Source organism: Capra hircus, chromosome 15, assembly GCF_001704415.2.
Source record: "Capra hircus breed San Clemente chromosome 15, ASM170441v1, whole genome shotgun sequence".
NCBI classification, from domain to species: Eukaryota; Metazoa; Chordata; class Mammalia; order Artiodactyla; family Bovidae; genus Capra; species Capra hircus.
This window is the reverse complement of record NC_030822.1, coordinates 60,493,801-60,521,554: the sequence shown is the minus strand read 5'-3', so window position 1 is coordinate 60,521,554 and position 27,754 is coordinate 60,493,801. Positions and strand designations below refer to the sequence as shown.

Here is a 27,754-nt window from a genome sequence, read left to right as displayed (position 1 = left end):
CAAACGCAGGATGTCCCGGGGAAGCTCCGAGTGGGGCGGGCCGGGTGTCTGGCGCCGACCGCGCTGGAGGAGGCTCCGGGGGGCGGGCCCGCCGGCGGGGCTGCCCTCCCCGCAGTGACGTCCCCGGGGGCGGAGGGGCGACAGACTGGCTCCTCGCCCTCCCCGCCTCCTCCGGGTGCCGGGTCCGTCGGTGTTGGGGAGATGCTGCAGCCGCCCGCCGTTGGCGTTGCGGAGCGCGCCGCTGCCGGTCCGCCCGCTCCACCGCCGCCGTAGCGCCCCGGGGTCCGAAGGCGCACCCGAGCCGGGCCATGCCGCGGGGAGCGGCGCCGCGGGCCGTGCTGCTGGCCGCGCTGCTGGCGGGGCTCCGAGGCGCGACCGGTCGCCTGCTCAGCGGTGAGTGCGCGCGCTGGGGCGGGGGCCGGTTCCCAGGCGCGCTCGGCTGCGGCACCCACGGCACCCCGGCTGCGGCTGACCGTCTTCAGGGCCACGGCGCCTCTTCTCTGGCCCTCCGAGGAGAGGGCGGAGGGGTGGCGCCCCCGCCCCACCAGTGGCTTCCCCGGTGGCTTCCCGTCTTCAGCCCCAGCGGCTACCTATGCTTCTAGGGGAGCAATCGCCGGGCGGCTGAGCCCAGCGCCGGTTCCCTGCGTGTCCTGGACAGCTCGACGTCCACTCCCCGCCCAGGGATACCGGGAGACCGAGGCTACATGGGACAGTGAGCAAAAGGCTCCAGGAGGCGCCCCTCGGTCCGCTCCATTGAGCGAGTCTCAGTAGTTCCCAGGACCCCCACACAGGGCTTGTCCTGCCCACCGAGGAGGTCTCCTGTCCCCGGGGACGGGGTGGGGCTCTGGGAGAGGGGGCGGGGGGGGGGGGGTACAGTAGCGATTCTAGCTCAGCTGTGCCGTGGGAACCCAGCCTGTTACTCCTGGTCTCTTCTGATGGGGGGTAGGGAAGGCGGCGGAGAAGGCAATGGCACCCCACTCCAGTACTCTTGCCTGGAGAATCCCATGGATGGAGGGGCCTGGTAGGCTACAGTCCATGGGGTCGCTAAGAGTCGGACACGACTGAGGGACTTCACTTTCACTTTTCATTCTCATGCATTGGAGAAGGAAATGGCAACCCACTCCAGTATTTTGGCCTGGAGAATCCCATGGATGGAGGAGCCTGGTAGGCTACAGTCCATGGGGTCGCACAGAGTCGGACACGACTGACGCGACTTAGCAGCAGCAGCAGCAGGGAGGGCGGCAGGATCCCGCGCCTGGAGTAAGAGCGCTTAGAGAAAGCAGCCTAGTTAGCGCGGGACAAGCCCCGCCTTACTGGCGGGGGGTGACTCTCCGCTTCTTTCCTCCTGTCGCGTGACTGCAGCCGCGGACTTGGACTTCAGAGGAGGTACAGTGCTCTGGCTTCTTGCCTCTTGCATTTGTTCCGCATGTCGTGGCGGGGGCCGGCGGGAGGGAGATGTCCGTGTCCCTTCTCGGGTTTCCTTCGTGACCTTTGCAGGCAACAGATGGGCCACGGGGATGGAGAAGAAAGAAAACCTCCGCTCAGTTATCTATGGTTCGGAAGTTGATTGAGAGACTCTAAAGTTGGTTTCAGGATGGGGTGGGGTGCCGAGCGACAGAATGGGAGGGTAACCGAATTCAGCTGTTCGGGTGACTGCATCCCCGGGCTCTGTCCTCCATGGAGAGGAACAGAAGTCCCTCCCGCCCTTCCCTTTCCTGCAAGTGAGAGACGAGAGACATTTCCTGAAGGCAAGGGGACCAGATGAGCCCTGGGCCTTCTTCCAGCTCTGGGTCACTCTGGCACTCACTGGCTGACTGGGGATGTGTGGCCAGGCTGGGCCATACAGGAAACTAACTCGTTAGGGTGTTAGGATGATCACCTTGATGATCCAACGATGGAAAAAATGGAGGCCGCCAGTAAATTCACCTCCAGATTTGGGGTTCTTGGGACTCATTTGTTTTTCCTCTGCTTCCTCATCTGGAGCCATCTTTAAGGACCCATAGAAGCTGAGCTGGCCCAGCCTTCTCTCAGGTCTCCAGAATACCTCCTCAGTGAGAATGTTCCTCTTAGGAGGCCACCTAATTTTCTGATGGAGCAGTCCTGCTAGAGTCTCTCTATTCAGCAACAGGAGAAAAATGGCAGAGAAAGGGAGAAGATGGAAAATGAAAAACCAACGTTTTTTATTTAAGAATTTAGTTACAAAAGCAATGAAAGAAGAAATTGAAAATAAGAATTCACAAGAGCTCCCTGGGTTATCTGTACGGGCTCTGTTCCCATTTAAGCACTGAAAATGCAGTTCACTGTCTGTGGCCTGTTGCCCTATACTCTGGGCAGTTTGGCGAATAACAAATGCTGTCTGGCTCCCTGCACAGTTGCCAAACAAGTTAGGAAAATGAGAACATTCTATGAGAGCTGGAAAGAGTTTTCCAAACACAAATCCTCAATTCCTCACTCTGTGGCAGCAATTGACATCTAGAGCCCAACAACTGGCTCTCCATTGCAAGGGATTCTCCTTGTTGAAGTCTGGTTTTCACTGTACAGCTGGATCCAGAAACATATGCTGTGTCTTCCTGTGGGCTCGGAAGCATATGTGTTTCTGTATTCCCAGCACCTAGCCCAGCACCAGGCACCAAGTGTACACTCAGTACGTACTGACTGGACAAAGGAGCGATGAGGCTACTGTTTTGGGTGCAGAATTGCTATCGTGAAATTAAAAGACTCTTGCTCCTTGGAAGAAAAGTTATGACAAACTTAGACAGTGTATTAAAAAGCAGACATTACTTTGCTGACAAAGGTCCATATAGTGAAAGCTATGGTTTTTCCGGTGGTCATGTACAGGTGTGAGAGTTGGACCATAAGGAAGGCTGACCACTGAAGGATTGATACTTTTGAATTGTGGTGTTGGAGAAGACTCTATAGAGAGTCCCTTAGACTGCAAGATCAAACCAGTCCATCCTAAAGGAAATCAACCCTGAATATTCATTGGAAGGACTGATGCTGAAGCTGAATCTCCAGTACTGATGCGACGAGCTGACTCATTGGAAAAGACTCTGATGCTAGGAAAGATTGAAGGCAGGAGAAGGAGATGACAGAGGATGAGATGGTTAGATGGCATCATCAACTCGATGGACATGAGTTTGAGCAACTCATGCTTCAGGAGATGGTGATGAACAGGGAAGCCTGGCGTGCTGCAGTCCGTGGGGTTGCAAAGAGTCCAACCTGAGTTAGTGACTGAACAGAACAGATCAGAAATGGCTTCAGGAGCCCAGACACAAGCTAGGGTGGTATGTACTGGTGAAGGAAATGTAATCTGTCCTCAGTAGAGTCCCACCCATTTGTCCTTGTCTTCAGCCTTTCAGGTGTCAGTCAGATGAGACACATTACATAGGCCCCTGGTGCAACCTGAGCTTTCTCTGGCATGGGGGATCGAACACATGTCTCTTATGTCTCCTGCACTGGCAGGCAGGTTCTTTATGACTAGCACCACCTGGGAAGCCATATCTGACCTTAGCCAAGCAATGACCTTTCTCTGAGCCTCAATTTTCTCATCTGTAAAATGAGGCATAAACAATGTCTACAGCAGAGGATTAGTATGAGTGTTCGGTGAGATATGATATGTATGTAAATGTAAAAGGCCTTAGCGTAATGCATGACACATACTAAAAGTTTACTAAACCTTAGCTGTTGTCTTTAAGCAAGACCAGTAGCAGAAATCCCCTTGGATCTGATGCTCATAGCTTCTGCTTATACCATAGACTGGGTAAATTCTCAGTCCTGCTACCTAAGCAGAGGGTTCCAGGGTTGAGAAGCCCACACCTGACTTCAGAATGCCTCTTTTACCTGAAGGAAACCCCAAACAGAGGTAACTCACTTTAAGCCACACTATCTCCTGAGACTCCCAAATGGCATGAAAGTGTTGTTTGCGTGCCTTTAAGTGAAACAATAAATCTTCATCCACCGCTCTTTTAAAGATTAATTTTAAATGCCTGCTTTTCAATCATCTGTAATGGAATAAACAAAGCATGGAGATCCTACACAATTTAGCCATCAGAGTCTAAATCACTGCATCTCCACACTGGAAGGGGTATTAATTCGCTCTGAGAGCCTAAATGACACTAAAACAGTCCACTGATGAGTAATCAGAATTCCTGCCCAGCTCCATTCAGATGTCTCCAAGCGTCTCTGCTCTGGTATATTTTAAGTGTTAGTTGCTCAGTTGGGTCCAACTCTTTGCGATCCCATGGACTGGAGCCCACCAGGCTCCTCTGTCCATGGAATTCTCCCAGCAGGAATACTGGAGTGGGTAGCCATTTCCTTCTCTAGGTCATCTTCCCTGTCCAGGAATCGAACCCAGGTCTCCTGCATTGCAGGCAGATTCTGTACCATCTGAGTGTGTGTTGGGGGGCACTAAAATAGGTAGGCTTCTTTTCTTCTCCAGGTCAGGCAGTCTGCCGGTTAGGAACCCAGAAGCCTTGTTATGAAGTCATTTACTTCCGTGATGCTTCTCAAAGACTGAACTTTGAGGAAGCCAGAGCAGCCTGCAGGAGGAATGGGAGCCAGCTAGTCAGCATTGAGTCTGAAGATGAACAGAGACTGATAGTAAAGTTCATTGAAAACCTCCTGGCTTCTGATGGCGATTTCTGGATTGGGCTCAGGAGGCGTGAGGACCAACAGAGCAATGGCACAGCCTGCCAGGACCTTTATGCCTGGATCGATGGAAGCACAGCAGCATTTAGGTAAGTGAGCGGAACTCACAGCGGCTATCTCACTTGACATAGCCCAAGAAAGAGGCAGGCTAGATCCCCAGTGCCAGTCAGGGAGGAAGAGAAGCCCAGCTGGGCAGAGCCCCAAGGGGATAGCAGCACTGGCACAGCCACGGACCGAAGCAGTGTGGCAAGGGGCGATAAATCAGCCTTCACTTGGGCCCAGCTCATGTCCAGAGAGCTCTGCCCAAGAGGGTGGCCCAGAAGCATCGCTTCAATAGCACACAATGCGTGATGTCAGCGGTTCTGGCTACCTGGCCTTTCGGACTAGATCCCTACTAAGAGATTTTTTCATTTTTATTATAGTTGATTTCCATTGTGTTAGTACAGCAAAGTGAATGTATACATGTACATATATCCACCCTTTTTTAAGACCTTTCCCTTACAAGCCATTACAGAGTACCGAGTAGATTCCCTGTGCTACACAGTAGGTCCTTGTTAGCTATCTATTTTATAGATAGTAGTGTGTATATGTCAATCCCAATCTCCCAGTTTATCCCTCCCTCCACCCTCTTACACCTTGGTAACCATAAGTTTGTTTTCTACATCTGTGACTCTATATTGTGTAAATGAGTCCATTTGTACCATTTTTTTTATATTCCACATATAAATGATGTCATATGATATTTGTTTTTCCCTGTCTAACTGAGTTCACTCAGTGTGACAACCTCTATGTTCATCCATGTTGCTGCAATTGTTCTTTTTGTGGCTGAGTAATATTCCATTGCATACATGTACCACATCTTATCCATTCCCCTGTTGATGGACATTTAGGCTGCTTCCACATCTTGGCTACTGTAAACACTGCTGCGGTGAACACTGGGGTGCATGTATACTTTTGAATTATGGTTTTCTCTGAGTATATGCCCAGGAGTGTGATTGCAGGCCCAATGAGAGACTAAAGGCCTAGGGGGCTTTAGACAACAAGCATTTATGCTGCTGCTGCTGCTGCTGCTGCTAAGTCACTTCAGTCCGACTCTGTGCAACCCCATGGATGGCAGCCCACCAGGCTCCCCTGTCCCTGGGATTCTCCAGGCAAGAACACTGGAGTGGGTTGCCATCTCCTTCTCCAACACATGAAAGTGAAAAGTGAAAGTGAAGTTGCTCAGTCATGTCCGACTCTTCGCAACCCCATGGACTGCAGCCTACCAGACTCCTCCGTCCATGGGACTTTCCAGGCAAGAGTATTAGAGTGGGTTGCCATTGCCTTCTCTGGAATTATGATGACAGGCAAGAAATTAGAGCCAGATCTAATTCTCTGGATTGGCCAAGAGGGGACACAAAGAAGCCTGTGGTTTGCAGAACCCTTCTAAACCTCCAGTACTGGACTCACTTCACATACTCACCCTGGCACCATGGCACTGCCATAATCCCTCCCTGAGAAAAGCAGTGGCATGGAAAAATGTCAACAAATATCAAAATTGAAAGGCAGACTTAAGACGGGAAATGTGCTCTAACAAATTTAACAGTTTCTATCTTTTTATAATAAATAGTATGTATAAATCAGTAAAACACTAAATGTTTCAGTTCAGTTCAGTTCAGTCGCTCAGTCGTGTCCGACTCTTTGCAACCCCATGAATCGCAGCACACCAGGCCTCCCTGTCCATCACCAACTCCCGGAGTTCACTCAGACTCACGTCCATCGAGTCAGTGATGCCATCCAGCCATCTCATCCTCGGTCGTCCCCTTCTCCTCCTGCCCCCAATCCCTCCCAGCATCAAAGTCTTCTCCAATGAGTCAACTCTTCACATGAGGTAGCCAAAGTACTGGAGTTTCAGCTTTAGCATCATTCCTTCCAAAGAAATCCCAGGGCTGATCTCCTTTAGAATGGAGTGGTTGGATCTCCTTGCAGTCCAAGGGACTCTCAAGAGTCTTCTCCAACACCACAGTTCAAAAGCATCAATTCTTCGGCACTCAGCCTTCTTCACAGTCCAACTCTCACATCTATACATGACTACTGGAAAAACGATAGCCTTGACTAGGGACCTTAGTTGGCAAAGTAATGTTTCTGCTTTTGAATATACTATCTAGGTTGGTCATAACTTTTCTTCCAAGGAGTAAGCGTCTTTCAGTTTCATGGCTGCAGTCACCATCTGCAGTGATTTTGGAGCCCAAAAAATAAAGTCTGACACTGTTTCCACTGTTTCCTCATCTATTTCCCATGGAGTGATGGGACCGGGTGCCATGATCTTTGTCTTCTGAATATTGAGCTTTAAGCCAACTTTTTCACTCTCCACTTTCACTTTCATCAAGAGGCTTTTTAGTTCCTCTTCACTTTCTGCCATAAGTGGTATCATCTGCATATCTGAGGTTATTGATATCTCTCCCGGCAATCTTGATTCCAGCTTGTGTTTCTTCCAGTCCAGCGTTTCTCATGATGTACTCTGCATATAAGTTAAATAAGCAGGGTAACAATATACCACCTTGACGTACTCCTTTTCCTATTTGGAACCAGTCTGTTGTTCCATGTCCAGTTCTAACTGTTGCTTCCTGGCCTGCATACAGATTAATGTCAATAAAACCCATAAGCAAAAGACCTGAGCAAACAGTTCACAAAATAGACACTCTAACTGGTAAACAATTGTATGGGGAAAAAGTTTAAACTCAGTTTCAATCAAAAGAATGAAGATAAGAATATATCTCTTTTTACCTACTCCGTTCAAGACAGCGTGTCAGATTTATCGAAGCCCACCCACTTGACTGTTCTGATCCACACCTTCATCTAAGTTCCAGGAGTGTCTCCTCCAAGATTCTCATGGGCCTCTCTCCCCAGGAGAAACTTTTTATCTGCTCTGGGTCTTCACTGCGGCACTCAGGCTTCTCTAGTCGTGGCATACAGGCTCTCTAGTTGCCAGGGGCAAGCTTAGCTGCCTGTGGCATGTGGGATCTTAGTCCCCCCACAGGGATCGAACCTGTGTCCCCTGCATTGGAAGGCATGATTCTTCACCACTGGGCTGCCAGGGAAGTACTCCTGGGAGAAATTTTAAAACAGAAGATTAGCAGGAGGAACTACCCTCTCCACCAGTGCAGCTGGTCTCCAGAGCCATGACTTATACGTACTGAGCCCCTCTCACCTCCTCCATCCTGTCGAGGTTCCACTCCCCTCTTCTCAGGGAGCCTCAGTGGCTTGCTTACCTTGTGGCAAGACCCAGACCGTTATCCCTGAGGAATGTGAAGCCCTAGTCAACTTGAATTTCTGAGTCTGGGGTGATTTCACTTTTCAATTTACCATCAAAATGGAGCGCATGAGTACCAACAGGTACCCAAGTAGACCCCTGAGTGCCAAACATATCCCCCTGCCTGTAACAGCAGAGATACCTTCACCTTATGATTCGGGTCAGTACTTCCTGCAAAGACAAGAACTCCTCCTCTTGCCTGCTGCCTCCTGAACACAAGGATCCCTTGGTGTCCAAGTGGTAGCCATTGGTTCAACAACATTCGTGGTGTATCTTCTGGTGGAAGGATTCCTCCTCTGGGTACCAGGCCCTCTAAACCCACAGGCCTCAACATTGCAGAGACAAGAAGCACAAATTCCCCAAGTGGGTACTGCCAGGGATGGTAAGCAAGGGTTCTCCTCCTTTTGCAAGCTATAGCCTTGAGAAATGTATTTCTTAAAGAATAAAGCTTGAACATCAAAATTACTTCTTTATCCATGGACTGCAGAATGGATGTTGTGTTACCAGGCAGGAAAATGACAATCATCTCATTGTACATCTCCATCAGAGCGCTTGGGTGACTAGGTGCATCGTCAAGGAGCAGTAATACTTGGAAAGGAATCATTTTTCTGATAGTAGGTCTCAACAGGGGGCTTAAAATATTCAGTAAATCATGCTGTGAACAGTTGCGCTGTCATCCAGGCTTTGTTGTCCCACTTATACAGCAAAGGCCAAGTAGATTTAGCGTATTTCTTAAGGGTCCTAGAATTTTCAAAATGTTCGGTGAAAACTAGCTTCCACTTAAAGTCATCGGCTGTGTCAGCTTTTTAAAATTACTGTTTATTTATTTTTTTATTGAAGGATAATTGCTTTACAGAATTTTGCTGTTTTCTGTCAAACTTCAACGTGAATCAGCCATAGGTGTACATATATCCCCTCCCTTTTTAAGCTCCCTCCAATCTCTCTTCCCATCCCATCACTCTAGGTTGATACAGAATCCCTGTTTGAGTTTGCTGAGCCATACAGCAAATTCCCTGTGTCAACTTTTTTAAAAAATCTTTTTTATTGGACTAAAATTGCTTTACAATGTTGTGTTAGTTTCTACTATACAACAAAGTGAATCAGCTGTAAGTGTACATATATCGGGCTTCCTAGGCACCATCAGTCGGAGAAGGCGATGGCACCCCACTCCAGTACTCTTGCCTGGAAAATCCTATGGACCGAGGAGCCTGGTGGGCTGCAGTCCATGGGGTCACGAAGAGTCGGACACGACTGAGCGACTTCCCTTTCACTTTTCACTTTCATGCATTGGAGAAGGAAATGGCAACCCCCTCCAGTGTTCTTGCCTGGAGAATCCCAGGGACAGGGGAGCCTGGTGAGCTGTGGTCTATGGGGTCGGACACGACTGAAGCAACTTAGCAGCAGCAGCAGCAGCAGCAGGTGCCTCAGTGGTAAAGAGTCTGCCTGCCAGTGCAGGAGGTGCAAGAGAGTCAGGTTCAATCCCTGGGCTGTAGAAAATGGGAACCCACCCCTGTATTCCTGCCTAGAAAGTTCCACGGACAGAGGAGCCTGAGCAGATATGCACACATACATCCCCTCCAGTTATCCTGCTCTTTGAAGCTTTGAAGCCAAACATTGACTTCTCCTCTCTAAACTATGAAAGTCCTAGATGCTATCTTCCATTAAAAGGCTGTTTATTCTACACCGAAAATCTGTTGTTTAGCGAGGCCACCTTTGTGAGTTATCTTTAGCTAGATCTGGATAACTTGCTTCAGCTTCTAAACAGCATCTACAGCTTCACCATGCACTTTTATGTTATGGAGACAGTTTCTTTCCTTAACTTCATGAATCAACCTCTGTTAGCTTCCAGTGTTTCTTCTACACCCCTTGGCTTCCAGACCCCAGAGTACTCTTGCATGACACAGGATGACACAAAGGTCGATGATTCAGAGTCTGCACTGCATCTGGGAGGATGTTGCCCCCTCCTCACAAGTATTGCCACTGAGTTAGTGCTTCAGGTGTGTTTTCAACAAGCTCATTCATCCTTCTGTGAGACTGGCAGCTTTAGGAGAGCGAAGTGTGTGGTCCGACTAGTAAATCCCCTGCCTGCTCCTACATCTCCTTTGCTAGAAACTCAGTTTTTTGGTCTGATTAGATCTTATTTAGAATCCTGATCTGGTAGATCAAAGACTGTGTAAGTATTCGGATAGTGATGCTAAGGCCCTGGGGTAGGAGAGGCAAACCAATGCCCAGATTAACTCTTCCTGTCAACATGAATCATCACCCCTTTCAGGGTGAAAGAGTCCAGTGGCGTCTAGTTGCCACCAAGTGCTAGGCCAGTCTCTGTTCCTGGCAGGTTGGATTTGGCAGTTGCTGGATCAGCCTTGGTTAGTGGGAACAGCTACTGCTGAGCCCACGCGTGGCCTCCCTCCTGCCACCACGGCCACTCTAGTGTACGCCTGTTACATCAGCACAGGGGCAGCTGCTCACGGGTTGAGCTGTTTTGTCTCCCTGGTTAGTCAGTGCCTCTTCTGCGCTAGAGGCTTTTTGCTGGGCTTTAACATATGGTAGATTTTCATACTTTATACCTACTCCCATATGTCTGTTCACGTCACTCCATCCGAGAGCTCCTTGTCCTCAGCCTCCCACTCTTTCTCCTTTTAGACTCTTGATCAGCTGACCAAGCTGTTTGCCTTAGTCTAATGTCCAATAACTTCTCTTTCCATACCAAGTGGTTAAGTAGGCACATCAACAAAGCTCTGGCCATTGGGAGGTTGCCTCTTCAGCACTAGACCTTTCAAAACCACGTCTGAGTGGGGCTGTAGTACAGGTGCTGCCCACTGGGAGTTGTCCCCCCATGCTTGGCGACCTAAGGCTACCTTTATCAGCTAGTCGTAAGGGATTCCCTTATGCAGCTGCAGGTATAAGCTGAGGGATAGACTCTGGTACAATAGAGGAAGATGTCATGGCGATCTGCTCTGTTTGTACATGCCCTTTGGTCCTAAATATACCTCTTCCATCTTATAGTGAGTGATTCCTGCCTAATCTCTTGACTGTGTGAGTCTGACAGTATCTCACTCTCACTGAGTAAGCTGGATTGTATGGTCTCTTGGTACTCCTTGCCTAGTAGCAAGCCAGAGTTCCTTGCAAAAGGTGATTTTTTTCCTCAGCTACAGGTGATATGGCCTTGCTACAGAATCTTAATGGTTTGCATTGTGATTCTCTCATTGGAGCTTTTGCGGATGCTACATGGTGGTGTTTTTCTCACCACCGATGCCTCTAACCACAGGCTCTGATGGATCATGTGGCCCAGGTGGGAAGTCTGCTTCCATCACAGCCTAGGACTGCTTCAGAGTCCTTTTTGGCTCTGGACCCCACTCAAAGACAGCTGCCTTTGATGTCAACAGGTATATAGACCAGATATGAAATATGTCACTTCTAGAGCCCAGAGGGACCTACTACATGCTAGGCTTCCTTCTTCAAATGATTGCAGGATGCTTCAAATTATTGTGAGATGAAATAACTTAACCTTAACTTGAAAGAGGTGTTGTGGCATTCCCTAGACTACAAAACACCTACACATTTTCATGAAGTAGCCGGCCCCTGAATCTTCATAGCATTTATCTCCAACCTTGGGGCTTCCCTGATAGCTCAGCTGGTAAAGAATCTGTCTGCAGTGCAGGAGACCCCAGTTCAATTCCTGGGTCAGGAAGATCCCCTGGAGGAGGGAGAGGCTACCCACTCCAGTATTCTTGGGCTTCCCTTGTGTCTCTGCTGGTAAGGAATCTGCCTGCAACATAAGAGACCTGAGTTCAATCCCTGGGTTGGGAAGATTCCCTGGAGAAGGAAAAGGCTACCCATCCCAGTATTCTGGCCTGGAGAATTCCATGAACTGTATAGTCATGGGGTCATAAAGAGTAGGACTTGACTGAGAGACTTTTCACATTCACTTTCAACAATATGGTGAACCAAGGTGATTTTGTGCAAGATATCCAGGAAGTCTCTCTTCACGTCATATTATGACAGAAGGTAGGAAAAGTAGTATAGTCCTGGGGCAAGACCATAAATGTATACTGATGTCCATCCCAAATGAAGGCAGACTGTTTCTGATTCTCTTTCTGATACAGATGAAAAAGAATGTACTCCCCAAATCTTCATACCAGGTACCCAAGGACATGTTAACCAGCTCTAGCAAAGCTGCCACATATGGCAAAGCAGCTGCAATGGAGGCTTCTGCTTGGTTGAGTCTGTGCTACTTCAGTGTCATCCTTCAGAATCTGCCTGATTTTTGCAGGGGCCAGACTAGTGAATTATATAGAGATGTGAGGGGAATACCATCCTGGCATTTTCTAGGTCTTTGGAGGTGGCACTACTTTCCGTCACGTTTGCCTGGATAAGGTATTGTTTTCTGTTTACTATCTCGAAGAGGACAGGGAAGAATGCAGTTTTCAAGGCTTCCACTTGACCTTCTCCACTATTATAACTCTTACCCCATTAGTTTTCAATTCATATATTTTGAAACTGGAGAATGACCACTGGATGGGTCCCACTGTGAGCTGGTCCTTATCTCAGAGAGACAGCATTAAGCAGTCCTGAAGAGAGAGATCTTAGTTCTCTACCCAGGAATAGGACCTGCATCAGTTCAGTTCATTTCAGTTCAGTCGCTCAGTCGTGTCCGACTCAGGAATCCTAGCCACTAGTCCACCAGGGATTAGAGGCTAAAAGCAAAGTTCCCCTGACCCATTGAAAAATACATTTCTCACAGAGATAAACACAGGTACAAAGTGTATTATTAGAAACACAGCATAGCACGTGGGAGAGCACAGGGGTGCATGCTCAGTCACTCAGTCGTGTCTGACTCTTCGTGACCCCATGGACTGTAGATCGCCAGGCTCCTCTGTCCATGGCATTCTCCAGGCAAGAATATTGGAGTGGGTTGCCGTTCCCTCCTCCAGGGAATCTTCCCAACCCAGGGATCCAACCCACATCTGCATCACCTGCCTTGCAGGCAGATTTTTTACCGCTGAGCCACCACCGAAGCGTGGGTAAACAGACAGAGAAGCAATTTGTTTATTTAAGTCAGCAGCTAGGTAGAACTACATACCCGGAGAGAAAAGATATGGGAGTCCTCTCTAAAGAGGAGGGGTGAAGTAAAGAGGTGATTTAAATCACTTATATAGGATAATCCTTCTGGATCTTCATTTACCTTTGGCCAGTTATCTTGTTTCTTTTTTCACACCTGACAGGTCCTAGGACCCTCCCCAAGATACACACACAACTTTTTATTAAGATGGATCTTACCACAGATGCCTGTAGGTGCATGTGGTCCCCCACGCACCTACTTATTATGAGCCCCCTTCCTTCTTGACCCCCCACCCCAATGAGCCTTCCGTGGGCAGACAGGGAACTTTTCCTTGACCTCAAGAGTGGTCATCTTATCTCTTTATTCCAGCAGAGCATAGCTTCTGCCACTAGCTTTGTGCTTGGAGTGTCTGGGTGAGAACACATCCTCAGGCAAGCACAACTTTGCTTGACAAACACCAGCTGTTCAGCCTGGGGGCCCATCTATCTCCTACCTCAGTCCTGAAGCAGAACTCGATTTAATACTTGGCCTCAATATGCTCCCACTCAAATGGGTAACCTTAATGGCACTTCAAGTCTTTGGGTAGCAGTGTTAACTCGCACACTCTGTCCAACAGCCTTCGTAATATCAGGCTATTCCTCTTCCCCCAGTGTATGGTTCCTTGAATATATGGCCCTAGGTCCCTTGGGGGAGAATAGAAGAGAATACCATGTGCACCTGGGGCTTCCCAGGTGATGCTAGTGGTAAAGAACCCACCTGACAGTGTAGGAAATGTAAGAGACTCAGGCTCAATCCCTGGGGTGGGAAGATCCCCTGGAGGAGGCCACAGCAACCCACTGCAACCCACTCCAGCGTTCTTGCCTGGAGAATCCCATGGACAGAGGAGCCTGGTGGGGTCAAGAGTCCATAGGGTCAAGAGTCGGACATGACCAAGGCAACTTAGCTCACATGCACCAGCTTGCATCTACTGGGGTGTCGCAGGGTCCTTCCTCTTTCTAGCAGTGAGTTCCAAGCCTAAAAGCTGGCTCAAGTCCAGAAACTAGATTCCAGGCATCATATTGGATGCCAGGCATCCATTCCATTATCTGTGAAATAAATTAACATGAAGCCATAAGGCTAGTGGGGAGGAGAACAGACAAGTGGGAGCCCCATCAACAAGGTTGGAAAATTGCCTGGAGGTGACTGGTGAGGTGCAGAGCCTAGCCGCGGTCAGGAACCCCAGCTGTCCAGGCAGTGTCCAAGCAGCGTTGCAAGCTCAGCTATCTTCCAGGCAAATTCAACCCAATGAGTTCAGCAGAGGATTCTCCTTCTGCTGACCCGCAGCACCAGACTCAAGCAGAGCTCTCCTGGGGTAGTACACGGAGAGCTGTCTCTTAGGTGTCCATAAGGAGGGGCTGTGACAAGAGCTAGGCAGAGCAGCAGGGCTCATCCAAGCAGTCTGAGCATCAGGGCAGAGCTGGGGCCTGGAAGCAACCTGCTTGGGTGAGTAACCCGGCAGAGTACAAAGTCCAGCACTGAGTCAGCACACGGCCTGGGTGCTCACAGCATCTACACTACCTATGGAATCCAAGGCTTTAACCTGGCACCCACAGATCTAACTGGGCAGCAGCACCATTTAATTCCAAGTACCGCTGGGGCTGCAGTGCACCCCATCCAGGAAACTGGGAAACAAAGACAAGAAATCAGGCAGCGGAGGCTAATAAAAGGTCTCATCAGCCCGATGAAGTAGAAACAACTTAAACACTGAAAAAGACTAGCTGGGCCTCCTGCTTTTTCCCAAACTCTGGCTCCTGCTTTGAAGCCTCAGATGCTTGAATATTCTATCCACTCCTCAGAGTTCAGAAGGCAGCTGCGGCTACTGAAAAGCACAGGGAGATGGAAGCAGGGTGAGCTCTGGAGGCAATAAGCCATGTCTCTCCCAGTGCATCTGATTTCCTAAAAAAGAGAAACAAAACCCAGTTAGCCAAAAGCAAAAAAAAAAAAAAAAAAAAAAAAGATAATAAGATTGTCCAAACTGGCCCTGCTGGCTGCCTTTTCTCATAATAACTTTGCAGACATCATATGGTAATATATTCCTCCCTGCAAAGAGGCTGTGGCAAATGTCAGATGATTGATTGTGATGTCCCTATCCTCCTTATTGGCAGCACTTCAATTCCTCCCTCTCTCTTAAGTTCCTGGCTCGGTGGAACTTGATAGGAAAGCAAAGCCTTTGAAGTCTTGCGAGATCCTTCTCCAGTTGCCTCCACTGTTGACCCTTTTCCTACAGGAACTGGTATGTGGATGAGCCTTCCTGCGGCAGCGAGGTCTGCGTGGTCATGTATCATCAGCCGTCGGCCCCCGCCGGCATCGGGGGCCCTTACATGTTCCAATGGAATGATGACCGATGTACCATGAAGAACAATTTCATCTGCAAATATTCTGATGGTAATGAATCCTCTCCCAAGTTATGTGGCTGCATTCTCAGCCTCCTCTCTCCTTTCATAATCAGCTGCTGGTTCCAAGAATTTGTTACGTAGTCTCTGAGAAAGCTTGTTGCAAATGCCAGCAGTGTTAAACTCTGGGAATTCTTATAAAGGGAGATGACCTGATACCTCCTCGCTGAGGAGTAATTCTAGCAAAGGAGAGGGTATTAGATGCTAAAAGATGAAGAAATGAAAGGATCTAATTTATGGATGATAAGGCAAGAATTATGAGAACTTCAAGAAATAAAAAGCCTTCCAGGTGGACAGTTACAGTTCTTCTTCCCTCCATATGTGAGGTTGTACTCTGTAGGAGCTTGGAATAAGGAAGAAATATGAAAGGAAGCTGGCCATTTTTCTTGCATATCTCCTGCCGGCCATTTTCTGGGGCTTTAAGGAAACAGGATAATGACCACAGGAGGTAAATGATAAAATATGCCAATTTTACTGACGCTGGGCAGATAGCAGTCACTTTGATGAGCAGGCTTAAACTCCTTAGGCCACCCTCTATATACATGCCTTGCAAATTTAACTAGCTTTTTCTTCTAGATCTATTAAGGGTTTTGAGTTGGCTACAAGCCTGTAATCTCACTGTGCTGGGCTTTCCCAAATTCCTCCATTTGATGGACTTCAATCTAAACATGAAGTGATTTTTGATCTGTTACTGAAGTTTTTCGCCACCCTGAAGCCAACTGCTTGATCTCAATTCTGCATCTTTTCCTGACAGGAGTAGAATGACTTGTTAGTTACATCTAGTTGGGAACTAAACAATCCTGTCATTTAAAAATTGTTGGAGCTTGACTGTGCCTTCGCTGCTAAAGTTGTTTTTCCTCCCTCTTCACCCCTTCAGACGAATTCTTCTCTCCAGAGACCTGGTCTTCCCCACCATAGAGTTGTCTCAGACAGGGAGGTTGCAAGGATCAAGGCTGACTTGCAGGGCACTTTTTTAGAGCAATGAAAGGAATGCACTTATGACAAATTGGCTGCCCATCACTTTTGTTCATTATATCCTATTATCACCATGATTCAAAACTTTGTACCTTAAACATTTTTTGAAATGTGAGATTTGGGCACTTGTTTTCATAGCCTTTTATTTTGGGGTTAGAACCAGTTAGTTTTTTAAAAAATAATTTTTGTTTATTAATTGTGCTGTTGCCTGAGTCCTGAGCAGGGAAAAGATGGCACACTCAAAGGGTTTAATGAGAGGAGTATAATAAAATGATATTTACCAAAGTGTGGACACAGTGCATGAGATGGTGACGTGCCCAGGGACCAGCTACAACGGGAAACTTACTACCCCTAGGCTTCAAGGAGCGGAGGGAGGGTATGGTTTTAGCAGAACCCAGAGAAATCTTGGAGTCACGCAAGAGGAGCCACCCGACAGGAGCTGTAACCAGACAACACGGTATTGTCACACCACCATGATGTGGGAGAGAGGTCTGGGGAATAATACTAGGACCTGTCTCTTCTACCCTCTAATCTCCTGCTTCTGCCTCCTATTAGTTAAGCCCAATCAAGAACCAAAGGACAAGGGAGCCCCGGGACACATCCCCAGAGGTCAGCCTCCCAGGACACAGAGAAGGACCAAGAATAGATTGAGCAGAGGGATGTGGGCACATGGGAGAAGACTAACACGTTGCCTTCCTGTAGACCACCCCCTCCTTCTCAGGATAAGTTCACCTCCCTCAGCACACCACGAAAGCACTGGCTTGATCAGACCCTTGCCTCTCTGCAGCCCCAGTTCTCACCACTTTTTTTCCCTCCCCAAGCTAGTTCCCTTCTGCATTTTGTGAAGTTCCCCATGATCTCCTAACTGCTGTTTCCAGTGCTTAGACCATCCTTCCCTCTTTCCCAGTCAACTCATTCTCAGCCTTCAGGTTCAGGTTAAGCATCAGCTTCTCTCATAACAACAATAGATGGTCCTGGATTGTATCTTTGATGATGACAATGGTAATTTCCCATAAAGGGCATTTTTAGGACAATTGGCATAACTTGAATAAGATCTGTAGATTGGATGATAATATATATCAATGTTGATATTTTGGTTTCAATAATTGTACTATGGTTATGATAGAGTATGCCCCTCCCAGTCCTGTTTTAAATACACACTGAGGTATTTAGGGAGTAAAGGGTAACTATGGCTACAACTTCTCCGAAAAAAAGTTATGCATCTGTCTGTATGTGAATATAGATATGTGTCTGTGTATATATAGAGATTTAAATATAGATACATAGATATAAATATATGGAGATATATATAAAGAGAAAGAGACAGAATAGTTATATAAATGAAATGTGATACAATGATAACATTTGGATAAAGGATACATGGGAATTCTTCGCAGTAGTCTTGCAAATTTTCATAAATTTTAAATTATTTCCAAATAAGTTTAAAAAAATCACTTCCTCTGGGAAGCATTCCAGGGCTTAACCTCAAAACTAGGTTAAGTGTTCCTCCTGTGAGGCTCATAACACCTCACACACACAGTACATATACTGCCTGTTGACAAGTTTGTCCACTTCACTGTATGGTTGGCCTGAGGTCTGGAAATACACGTTTGACCCTGCACTTGATGGACAAGGGGAAGGTCATCCAGTGTGGCTCCAACCTTATGGCACAATATCGTTTTATACCAGAGGGCAAGCAACCAGTTGAAAGACAGCATCTAAAACTAAATTTGACAACATGACCACATAGAGTAGGTAGCATGCCAGCCAGATCTGAACACTTGATTCCTTCCAGGGTGGGCTAGAAGCATAGACACAGTCAGTGGAGATCAGAGACAAATCATCTGAGGCAATGTCACAGACCATTGCAGCTGTGATGGAAATGCCGCATTAATTTGCCATGTCCTCTGCAGTTTTGCCCAGTGGATTGAACTGTGGAGGGACAAGAAAATGACTGCATCATTTTCTGTAATGTCATTGAATATACGATGTATTGTAATATAATATCACAAAATTAATATGTACGAATATTCTCCTATAACTCTATAATTTATTGCCATCCTGTAGAGTGTAAGTTCCTTAGAGAGCTGGGATGGCTTTTTATTTGCTAGTGTATCTCTAGCATCTAATATGCATCTAATATCTAGCATGGAGTTTGTCTCCTTGTGATCTTAAATTTTCATTTGAATTTTTTAAATTCAAATCCCAGTTCAGCTACTTATTAGCCGTGAGATTTGAGTAAGTTGCTTGATTTCCCTGTTCCTGAGTCTCCTTGTGAACAAATTCAGAATAGCACTTACTCACAAGACTGTTACAAGCATAAATTGTTTGTTTTTATAAAAACATTTAGAACATGATGGTGTTTGTATCATCAGCAGACATTTTTAATAAATAAATGGATTTGCATCACCTCTACACACACACACACATATATATGATTAAAAGTTTCCCTTCTGAATAAAACTTCAGAATAACTTTGACATCCTGGCCTTGTGTATGCGTGTTATTCGCTCAGTCATTCGAAGAGTCATTCGCTCAGTCCGGCTCTTTGCAACCCCATAGACTGTAGCCCGCCAGGCTTCTCTGTCCATAAGATTCTCCAGGCAAGAATACTGGAATGGGTTGCCATTTCCTTCTCCAGGGGATCAGGGATCGAACCCAGGTCACCTGCATTGCAGGCAGATTCTTTACCATCTTAGCCACCAGGGAAGCCCATCCCGGCCATAGGACTATGAATTATAAAATTTTGACCTTAAAGACTCTGACTCTATGATCCCAGAGTATCTGATCAGCGTAAGAGTCCCTGCCAGTACAAAAGACTGATAACAATTTCAGCCAGAAGTAAAAACATTACTGTAGGTTGTCTGTGGAGCCTGACTATCCTGAGGCTCTTAGAATTATTTTAAATAGCTCAGGTTCTAGATCACAGCCCTGCTCTGGGGCGGGCCATAGTCTACTTAGCCCCCAGCTACCTCCACTGCTTGGAGGTTGGTGTTCATTGCTCTAAAACAACCCCAGTAGGAACTGATAAAATGTCTTGGATTGCTTTAAAACACTTCAGGGGACCTCCCTGGTTGTCCAGTGGCTAAGACTTCATGCTCCCAATGCAGAGGGCCTGGGTTTCGTCTCTGGTCAGGGAAAATAGATCCCACATGCCACAGCTAAAACCCAGTGCAGCCTAATAGAATAGAATAGGATTTTCAGGCCTTGGTGTAGCCAGGGAGGAATAGGGATTATTGCTAAAACCAGATTAGCCATATGTTGATAAGCGTTGACACTGCATAGGGGCTCATTATACCAATCTTTCCACTTCTGTGTATATTTGGAAGTTCTCACATTTAAAAGTTTTAATGCTTTTTTTAAAAAGTGTCCAAGCAAAGCTGGGGAAAGGCTACTCTTTGTGCAGAAGAGATTCTTTGGACTTACTAACCAGGTTTTGGAGTCTGGTAGCATGAAATGAAGTTTGTTGGAAGACTGAATGAGCAACTAAATGGAAGCTGTGCCCTGGCCAGTTTCACTCAGATGGTATGGCAATTTACCTGTTACTCTCATTCTTATCCCTTTCTGCTGCAGAGAAGCCAACAGTTCCTTCTACAAGGACTGGAGGTAAGACTGTCATTGGAGATTCAAGTTCATTGGGGCTGTTTCCCACAGGTTTAGAACCTCTCCATAGGTTGAGATTCACATGCTCTTTAGACCAGATTATTCGATGGAAAGACACTGACTCTTTGGATGGGTATATGTCACACTGAGACACCACACGTGATTCGTTAATCTCACTCTCTAGGGCTGCCTTTCAACTATGAGAATGGGAACAATTACAAATCAGTTTGGGATCCTTATTGACAATATGAAAGGAATAATTCAATCTAACGAGACAAGTGAGTCAAACTGATCATTGTGGTCCTAAAAGTGAGTCATCAGCCCTTTGCCTGCGTTCTGCAGTGCTTCACGGGCCTTGATGTCAGCTGCCTGCTGGTTGTGTTCCTACTTGATTCTTGGCAGCAAGAGTCATACCAGAAAGATCACGGAAAGTAGACCTCTTGGGCAGCAAATTCAGTTCTTCACTTTCTGTGATTATAAACTGCACTGATCACTTTGCTAGTGCTTTCTGACATCCCCCTTGAAGCTGATAGGACCTCAGAGAATATCTGGTTGTTAATGCTTTTTTCCAGGTCTAAGTACATATGTCTCTCTCCAGGTGAAGAGACAGAGCCAGCAACACCCATCCTTCCAGAAGACACAGAGAAAGAAGATACCACAGAAATACTGAAAGAAAGCAAAGGTATATACAAAACTCTCCCAGGGGAAAAATAGATAGTGGGACTCTCCTGATTACAAATTCCCCATGGTTACATACCCTGCTTTGTTCTTCCCATGGCTGCTTAAAAATAAAAACAGACAGGGCACTCAGGCTTTGTAAAAACTGTATTAAATGTTAGATTTTGTCAGTGAAATATACAAAAGGAGTTTTCCTAAGACAGTTGGGGTGATCAGATGAGACAAGAGGTAGAAAGTCTTCAGGAAGACAGTCGGAGACTTGAGAACCTCCCAGAAGTTGTTTGGTTTGGGGGGAGGGGGTGGGAACTGAGAATGAATGTTGAGAGATAAGAACAGAAAGACCCAGGCCATGATTAACATTTCTTTACAAGACAAACAGAGAAAATGGACATAAAAGATAAAAGAAAATGGGGTGATAAACTGGAATGCTAATGGACTTTCAACCTCAACTCTCACCTTGAGTTTCAAGAGGAAGATCTGGGCTGGTAGTTAAGACTTAATAATGTGTGTAAATGTCAAATCAATATAGGATACATCTGAAACTAACATGATATTGTACGTCAACTATATTTCAATTAAAAAAAGAGAAAGATCTGAGTTTTTGTCACTGGGTAACTTTAAGAAAACAAACACAATTTTTCAGTTTAGTTATTTACATAATAGAAGTAACAGTATTTTTCTCACCTACCTAAGAGTATCTACTGTGTCCATATAATGAAGTAGGATATTAAAGTACTGCAATTCAGCCATGACACTAGCCACCCCAAATTAACACAGACCCTACAGGTTAAGGGCTCAGTGCCCACCCAGACTGCCCTTGCTGCAGATATCAGCCACAAGATCGGGGGTTCCCCAGGCCACCCGCACTTCTAATCAACTGACTGCAATTCCAGGGAGTCACATTCAGTAATTCACTAGAACTATTTATAGAACTCAGAAAAACACCATACCCATAACTACATCTTATCTGCGCTTTTCTTTTCAGAAGCTGCCTTGAATCTTGCCTACATCCTAATCCCCAGCATTCTCCTCCTCCTCCTTGTGGTCACCACAGGTGTATGTTGGGTTTGGATCTGTAGAAGGAGGCAAGTAAAACACTGATCCTGTAAACCTTTGTGTTTTCTGAACTTGGACTTCAAAGGCAAGGCAGCTCCAGGAGAATCTCTTCTGCAGATTTGAGAATAAATCTTCTGATGGGTTCGGGGCACTCAGAAGGACTAAGCATTTGTACTCAGCTGTAATTAACAGAGTGATCTTACATTCTTTAACTTTTTAGTGTGGAAGATTTTAAATAACTTGAGGGGTGAGACTGCGTTATTCACCTGTGTATCCACACATCACTCAGCAAAGTTTTCTCATGCATGTACATTCTCACTCCAGAAATGTTTTTTGGGTGAGTAAAGGAGTAAATAGTGAAATATGAAAATGACTGTTCCAAAGCCTCCTGGCAAACCTCTGAAACTAAAGTACTTCATTCAAAATAAAATAGCCAAATTTTTTTAATTGACTTTTACTTGAATACGCAAGTATAGATGGCTACAAAATAGCTACCTTAAGTAGCTTAGAGTACCTCTGTTAGTGGGTCATGGAGCCACCATTTTGGAGGTTCCCAGAGCTCTTCTCAGCTACCTTTTTATTCCCCATCATCATGGTCCATATAAAAGAAGGTGGCATTGCCACTTCACAACAGGAAAGCAAAGGTACATTTTAAGACTTGACTCCCTTTGATGACCAATTTAAGACAAACTAATAAAATTTCAATGTAGAACCTACTTCATTTAATAATAATTCTTTAGGGACTTCCCTGGTATTCCAGCAGCTAAGACTCTGTGCTGTCGGTACAGAGGGTAGGGGTTCAATCCCTGGTCAGGAAACTAAGATCCCACATGCCATGCAGCATGGCCAAAAGATTTAAAAAATAATAATTTCCTTATAGAATTATTAGAATTAAAGCAGTTAATACATGCAGAGTGAGTATATTATAAGCACTCAAAAATATCTCTTCCTATAATCATTTTTATTAGTTAATTCCTTTTAATCCAAAATATCAACAGAATTCAGTTCATAGGAGGTGATAGGGAGATTCAAGAAGGAGGGGACATAGGTATACCTGTGACTGATTCATGTTGCTATATGGCAGAAACCAACACAATATTGTAATGCAATTATCTTCCAATTAAAAATAAATATATCTAAATTTTAAAAATGTTGGTATGGCCAAAAAACCAGAATTCAGTTTAAAAAATTGCTAATATGTTTTCTAACTGCTTACTCTGTGCTTGGTTCTTGATTTCCCTTCCTTATCTACCCATTGAGCAGCTCACCCCAATCTTGGAATTGTAACTTTGACGCTGGAGTCTACTCACAGTTTTAATCGTTTTATGCCACAGACACAAAAATACTAGCAAAATATTTCCAAAAATGTATGTGAAACAGTAATACATGAACTTCTTTATTAATGCTTCTTTAGGTATAATTATCATAATATTGAAGCAGAGATGAGCATAAAATATTTTAAGGCATCTTAAACAATAACCGTGATATGAAAATATCTATGATTTCCATTGGTGAGCAAGTCAAAGATATTAACTAATTCTACTCAGCTTGATTGCCCACATTCAGAACTGAAGGACAGTTTCCCTTAGAGATGGATTTGTTTTAATGTGGCATTTTTTCCCGCATGCCGGTCTCTCCATAGACCCCCTGGGGGCTCTAGGGTCCCTAGGATCACCAGATCTGCTCTGTGCTCAGGCCGTGGTGAATGACAGAATACTTTCCTGGTTCATTCCTGCCCCACCCGAATCCCTGCCCTGTAGGTTGACACAGATGAGAAGCGCAGCGTAGTGACCGCGCAGGGATGACCCTCTCCTGCCTGGACAGGGGCCTGGGGACATTCTCAGGCCCCCTGTCTGCTCAGCCCTGGTTCTCCGTCTTCCTAGGAAACGGGAGCAGCCGGACCCCAGCACTAAGGAGCAGCGCCCCACCTGGCCGACTCCCCAGCCCGGGAACAGCCCGGACCTGGAGGTTTACAAAGTCATACGAAAGCAGAGCGAAGCTGATCTGGCCGAGACCCGCCCGGACCTAAAGAACATCTCTTTCCGAGCGCGCTCCGGAGAGGCCACGCCCGACGCCGTGTCTTGTGACTATGAAAACGTGGCCGTGAACCCGTCTGAGAGCGGGTTCGTGACGCTGGCGAGCATGGAGAGTGGCTTCGTCACCAACGACGTTTACGAGTTCTCCCCGGGCCGAGCGGGGAGGAGCAAGGAGTCCGGATGGGTGGAAAATGAAATCTATGGTTATTAGGAGGCTCGAAGGAACCCTGAACCGACAAGAATGGGAAGGGAGAGAGAAGCAATTTTCCTATACCGGAAACACGCAGGTGATCTCTGAAAGGGCTCAGATCAGGTCCTGGGGGTGGGCATGAGACGGTTTGAGCCCCCGCTGGAGCCCTGGTTTGGGCTGTGTCACTTAACCCAGCCCCTCACCTGGCTGGAACCTCTAAGAAGCACCTTGCCCAGGGGGCTGGCACGTGGTAGAAAATAAATACCTGATTGTTGTAACTGACTTTCAAGAGAGAGTGCTTTCCTTGGCGGGCGTGCTGTGGAGCTTGGGAAACCACGTCTGGGTTCTGTTCCTCTTCAGTACAGCGGCAAACATCATTACAAGGAGCCAGAAATCCCAGAAGCTTTTCAAAGCCGGCGTATGCTAGCATCGGGCTGGCCTACACATAGCAATTCTTATATCTGTCTTTTGTTTTGTTTTGCTTTTCCCAAAGAATCAAATCAAACCAAAAGCAGGAAGCAGAATGTTAAGTCAGTTTGTGTCTACAATCCTTCCTCTGCGGGTGGCCTCGGGGGACCTTTTTTCTTTCTCCTGACATCCAAACTTGGAAATATGTAACTTGGAAACAATTTAGAAACTAAAAATGAAGTCTGAATCTAGGCTCCTCGGCTTAACAGTGTTCCCAATCCTGACATTGCACACTGTCCTGTTTGTCTCACTGCAGCCTCAACATTAATATTAGAAATAATGCAAATGATTTTACCTTTTTTTGTTTAGGGGAGCAGACTATCTCAAACACTTTAAGACTCAAATGCAGAGAAATGTGGCCTAATACCATTGACCATACGAAAATTCTGAAGGCCATTATTTAAAACACCAGCAACATCCTGCCATCAGCTTAATGATTTTACTATTTTCACCATTCCTCCTATATCTTATTTCTGAATGGTTTGTAACTTTGCTTAACACATGGAGCCCCAAACTAGACAGAGTAAACTCGTCTGGGTATCAAATGTAGTAGATTTTAATCATGGCCAATTGCCTGACTTACCAAGGCAGAGAGCAGGGTGGATAACAAAACATCATTCATGCCTGCTTCAGGGAAGTGTGTTCAGTTCAGTTAACACTATTTCAAGCAAAAAGAGTGACCGTTAACATTTTTAACCAGGTATACGCCAATATAAAGTAAAAAGTTTAAAAAAAAAAAAAAAAAGAGTAAGCATATGGTCTGAAAGACCAATCCATTGCCCAAAACATCGAAGTTCCTATTTTGCATCAAACTTCCTGGCTCTGTGATGTGTCTCTTTATCCTCCCCTTCCCCCCTGTCTTCTGGTCCCTACTAGACTGCAAGCTCCATGAAGGTTGGAGTCCAATCCACCCAGCAAGACGTGTATTTCCTGCACCCGAGGCAGTGCCGTGAGCAGAGTAAACCATCAATACTTCTTGGATGGATGAACAGTTCATCTTTCAGAGTAAAGTACAATCCGTCGAAATATTTCAGCTTGAAAGTTTGGAGGACATGGTTTTCACACTCCACCTTGGTGTTGGGGGAAGATAATTGAGTTATTTTAGTTTGGAAAGCACTCCCACTACCTGGGAAGGTGGAAGCATAGGAACAAGTAAACAGAAGCTGGTGAATTAACAACTTATTTGGTGGCACTAGTGGTAAAGAATCTGCCTGCCAATGCAGGAGATGCCAGAGACACTGGTTTGATCCCTGGGTCAGGCAGATCCCCTGGAGAAGGAAATGGCCACCCACTGCAGTATTCTTGCCTGGAGAATCCCATGAACAGAGGAGCCTGGCAGGCTACAGTCCATGGGGTTGCAGAGAGTCTGACACAACTGAGCATGTGTGCACATACACACGTATGTCACTAAACCTTAAAATGAGGATTCAGTCTTAAGGTTATAATCAGAGATAACCATCTGCATCTTCCCTTTCTCATTAGTGTCTCAGCTCTACTGGGACTCCCAGATCTCTTATTCTGTGTTTATACACAGCCAGTGTGGGAGTACCAGACCAATGTACCTGCCCCCTGAGAAACCTGTATGCAGGTCAAGAAGCAAAAGTTAGACTGGTCCAAAATTGGGAAACAAGTATGATAAGGCTGTATATTGTCACCCTGCTTAGTTAACTTATATGCAGAGCACATCATGCAAAATTCCAGGCTGGATGAATCACAAGCTGGTATCAAAATTGCCAGAAGAAATGTCAACAACCTCAGATATGAAGATGATACTACTTCAATGGCAGAAAAGGAAGAGGAACTAAAGAGCCTCTTGATGAGGGTGAAAGAGGAGAATGAAAAAGCGAGATTGAAACTCAGCATTCAAAAAACAAAGATCGTGGCTTCTGGTCCTGTCACTTCATGGCAAATAAAAGGGGAAAAAGCAGAAGCAGTGACAGATTTTATTTTCTTGGGCTCCAAAATCACTGCAGACAGTAACTACAGCCATGAAATTCAAAGACACTTGCTCCTTGGAAGGAAAAAGCAAAGACATCACTTTGCCAACAAAGGTCCTCATTGTCAAAGCTATGATTTTTCCAGGAGTCATGTACGGATGTGAGAGCTAGAACAGAAGGAAAGCTGAGTGCTAAAGAATGGATGCTTTTGAATTGTGGTGTTGGAGAAGACTCTTGAGAGTCCCTTGGACTGCAAGGAGCTCAAACCAGTCAATCCTAAAAGAAATCAACCCTGAATATTCATTGGAAAGACTATTACTGAAGCTGAAGCTCCACTACTTTAGCCATCTGATGCAAAGAGCTGACTCATTGGAAAAGACCCTGATGCTGGGAAAGTCTGAAGGCAAAAGGAGAATAAGGGGGCAGAGAATGAGATGATTAGATAGCATCACCAACTCAATGGACATGAGTTAGAGCAAACTCCTGGAGATAGTGAAGGACAGGGAAACCTGGCGTGCTACAGTCCACGAGGTCACAAAGAGTCAGATATGACTTAGGGACTAAGCACACAGTATGCGCTCTACTACAGATAATGCTATGTCCCTAATAATAAAGTTTGTACCTGTTTTTATGTTTTTACCTCCTTGATAAAGCAGGCTTCCCAGGAGGCACAGTGGTAAAGAATCCTTCCAGTGCAGGAGACGCAAGAGACACAGGTTTGATCCCTCGGTCAGGAAGATACCCTGGAGAAGGAAATGGCAACCCACCTCTGTATTCTTGCCTGGAAAATTCCATAGACAGGGGAGACTAGCAGGAGTTGCAAAGAGCCAAACACTACTGAATGAGTGAGCACGCACGCAAATTTAACAAGGGCTTGCTAAATATTAAGTGTTATGTTCAAATTAAACATTGAGAAACTTACCTGGTGATCCAGTGGTGAAGACTCCATGCTCCCAATGCTGGGGCCTGGGTTTGAGCGTTGGTCAGGGAACTAGATCCCACATGCTGCAACTAAGAGTTTGCATGCTGCAACTAAAAAAAAAATGATCCCGCATGCCACAGCTAAAAGTCCCATGTGTCCCACAGCTAATACCTGCTTCAGTTCAGTTCAGTCGTTCAGTTATGTCCAACTCTTTGAAACCCGATGGACTGCAGCACGCCAGGCTTCCCTGTCTATCACCAACTCCTGAAGCTTGCTCAGTTTCATGTCTGTTGAGGTGGTGATCCTATCCAACCATCATCTGTCGTCCCCTTCTCCTCCCGCCTTCAATCTTTCCCAGCATCAGGGTCTTTTCCAATGAGGCAGTTCTTCACATCAGGTGGCCACAGTGCTGGAGTTTCAGCTTCTCCAAGGAATATTCAGGACTGATTTCCTTTA

The 27,754-nt window shown here is 46.1% G+C and overlaps 1 protein-coding gene across 4 annotated transcripts; it reads left to right on the top strand.

The window, feature by feature from the left end:
- Window positions 162-24,254, top strand: LAYN (layilin). 4 transcript variants are annotated; one of them, XM_018059803.1, is made up of 7 exons: window positions 179-393; window positions 4,439-4,736; window positions 15,268-15,425; window positions 19,982-20,014; window positions 20,610-20,693; window positions 21,675-21,774; window positions 23,629-24,254. In XM_018059803.1, exons 1-7 carry the CDS (start codon window positions 309-311, stop codon window positions 23,990-23,992), a joined length of 1,122 nt encoding a protein of 373 aa, XP_017915292.1. In that variant the 5' UTR covers window positions 179-308; the 3' UTR covers window positions 23,993-24,254. The 4 variants fall into 4 exon arrangements, with proteins under 4 accessions (XP_017915293.1, XP_017915292.1, XP_017915295.1 ...); XM_018059805.1 differs by lacking the exon at window positions 179-393 and adding an exon at window positions 1,239-1,386; XM_018059804.1 differs by lacking the exon at window positions 19,982-20,014 and having other exon boundaries at window positions 162-393.

Bases quoted from the DNA above. Each gene is read 5' to 3' on its own strand.
- LAYN (XM_018059803.1), top strand. From the start codon at position 309: ATGCCGCGGGGAGCGGCGCCGCGGGCCGTGCTGCTGGCCGCGCTGCTG. The intron at 394-4,438 runs GTGAGTGCGCGC...TTTCTTCTCCAG, and splicing joins GACCGGTCGCCTGCTCAGCG to GTCAGGCAGTCTGCCGGTTA. The intron at 4,737-15,267 runs GTAAGTGAGCGG...CTTTTCCTACAG, and splicing joins GGAAGCACAGCAGCATTTAG to GAACTGGTATGTGGATGAGC.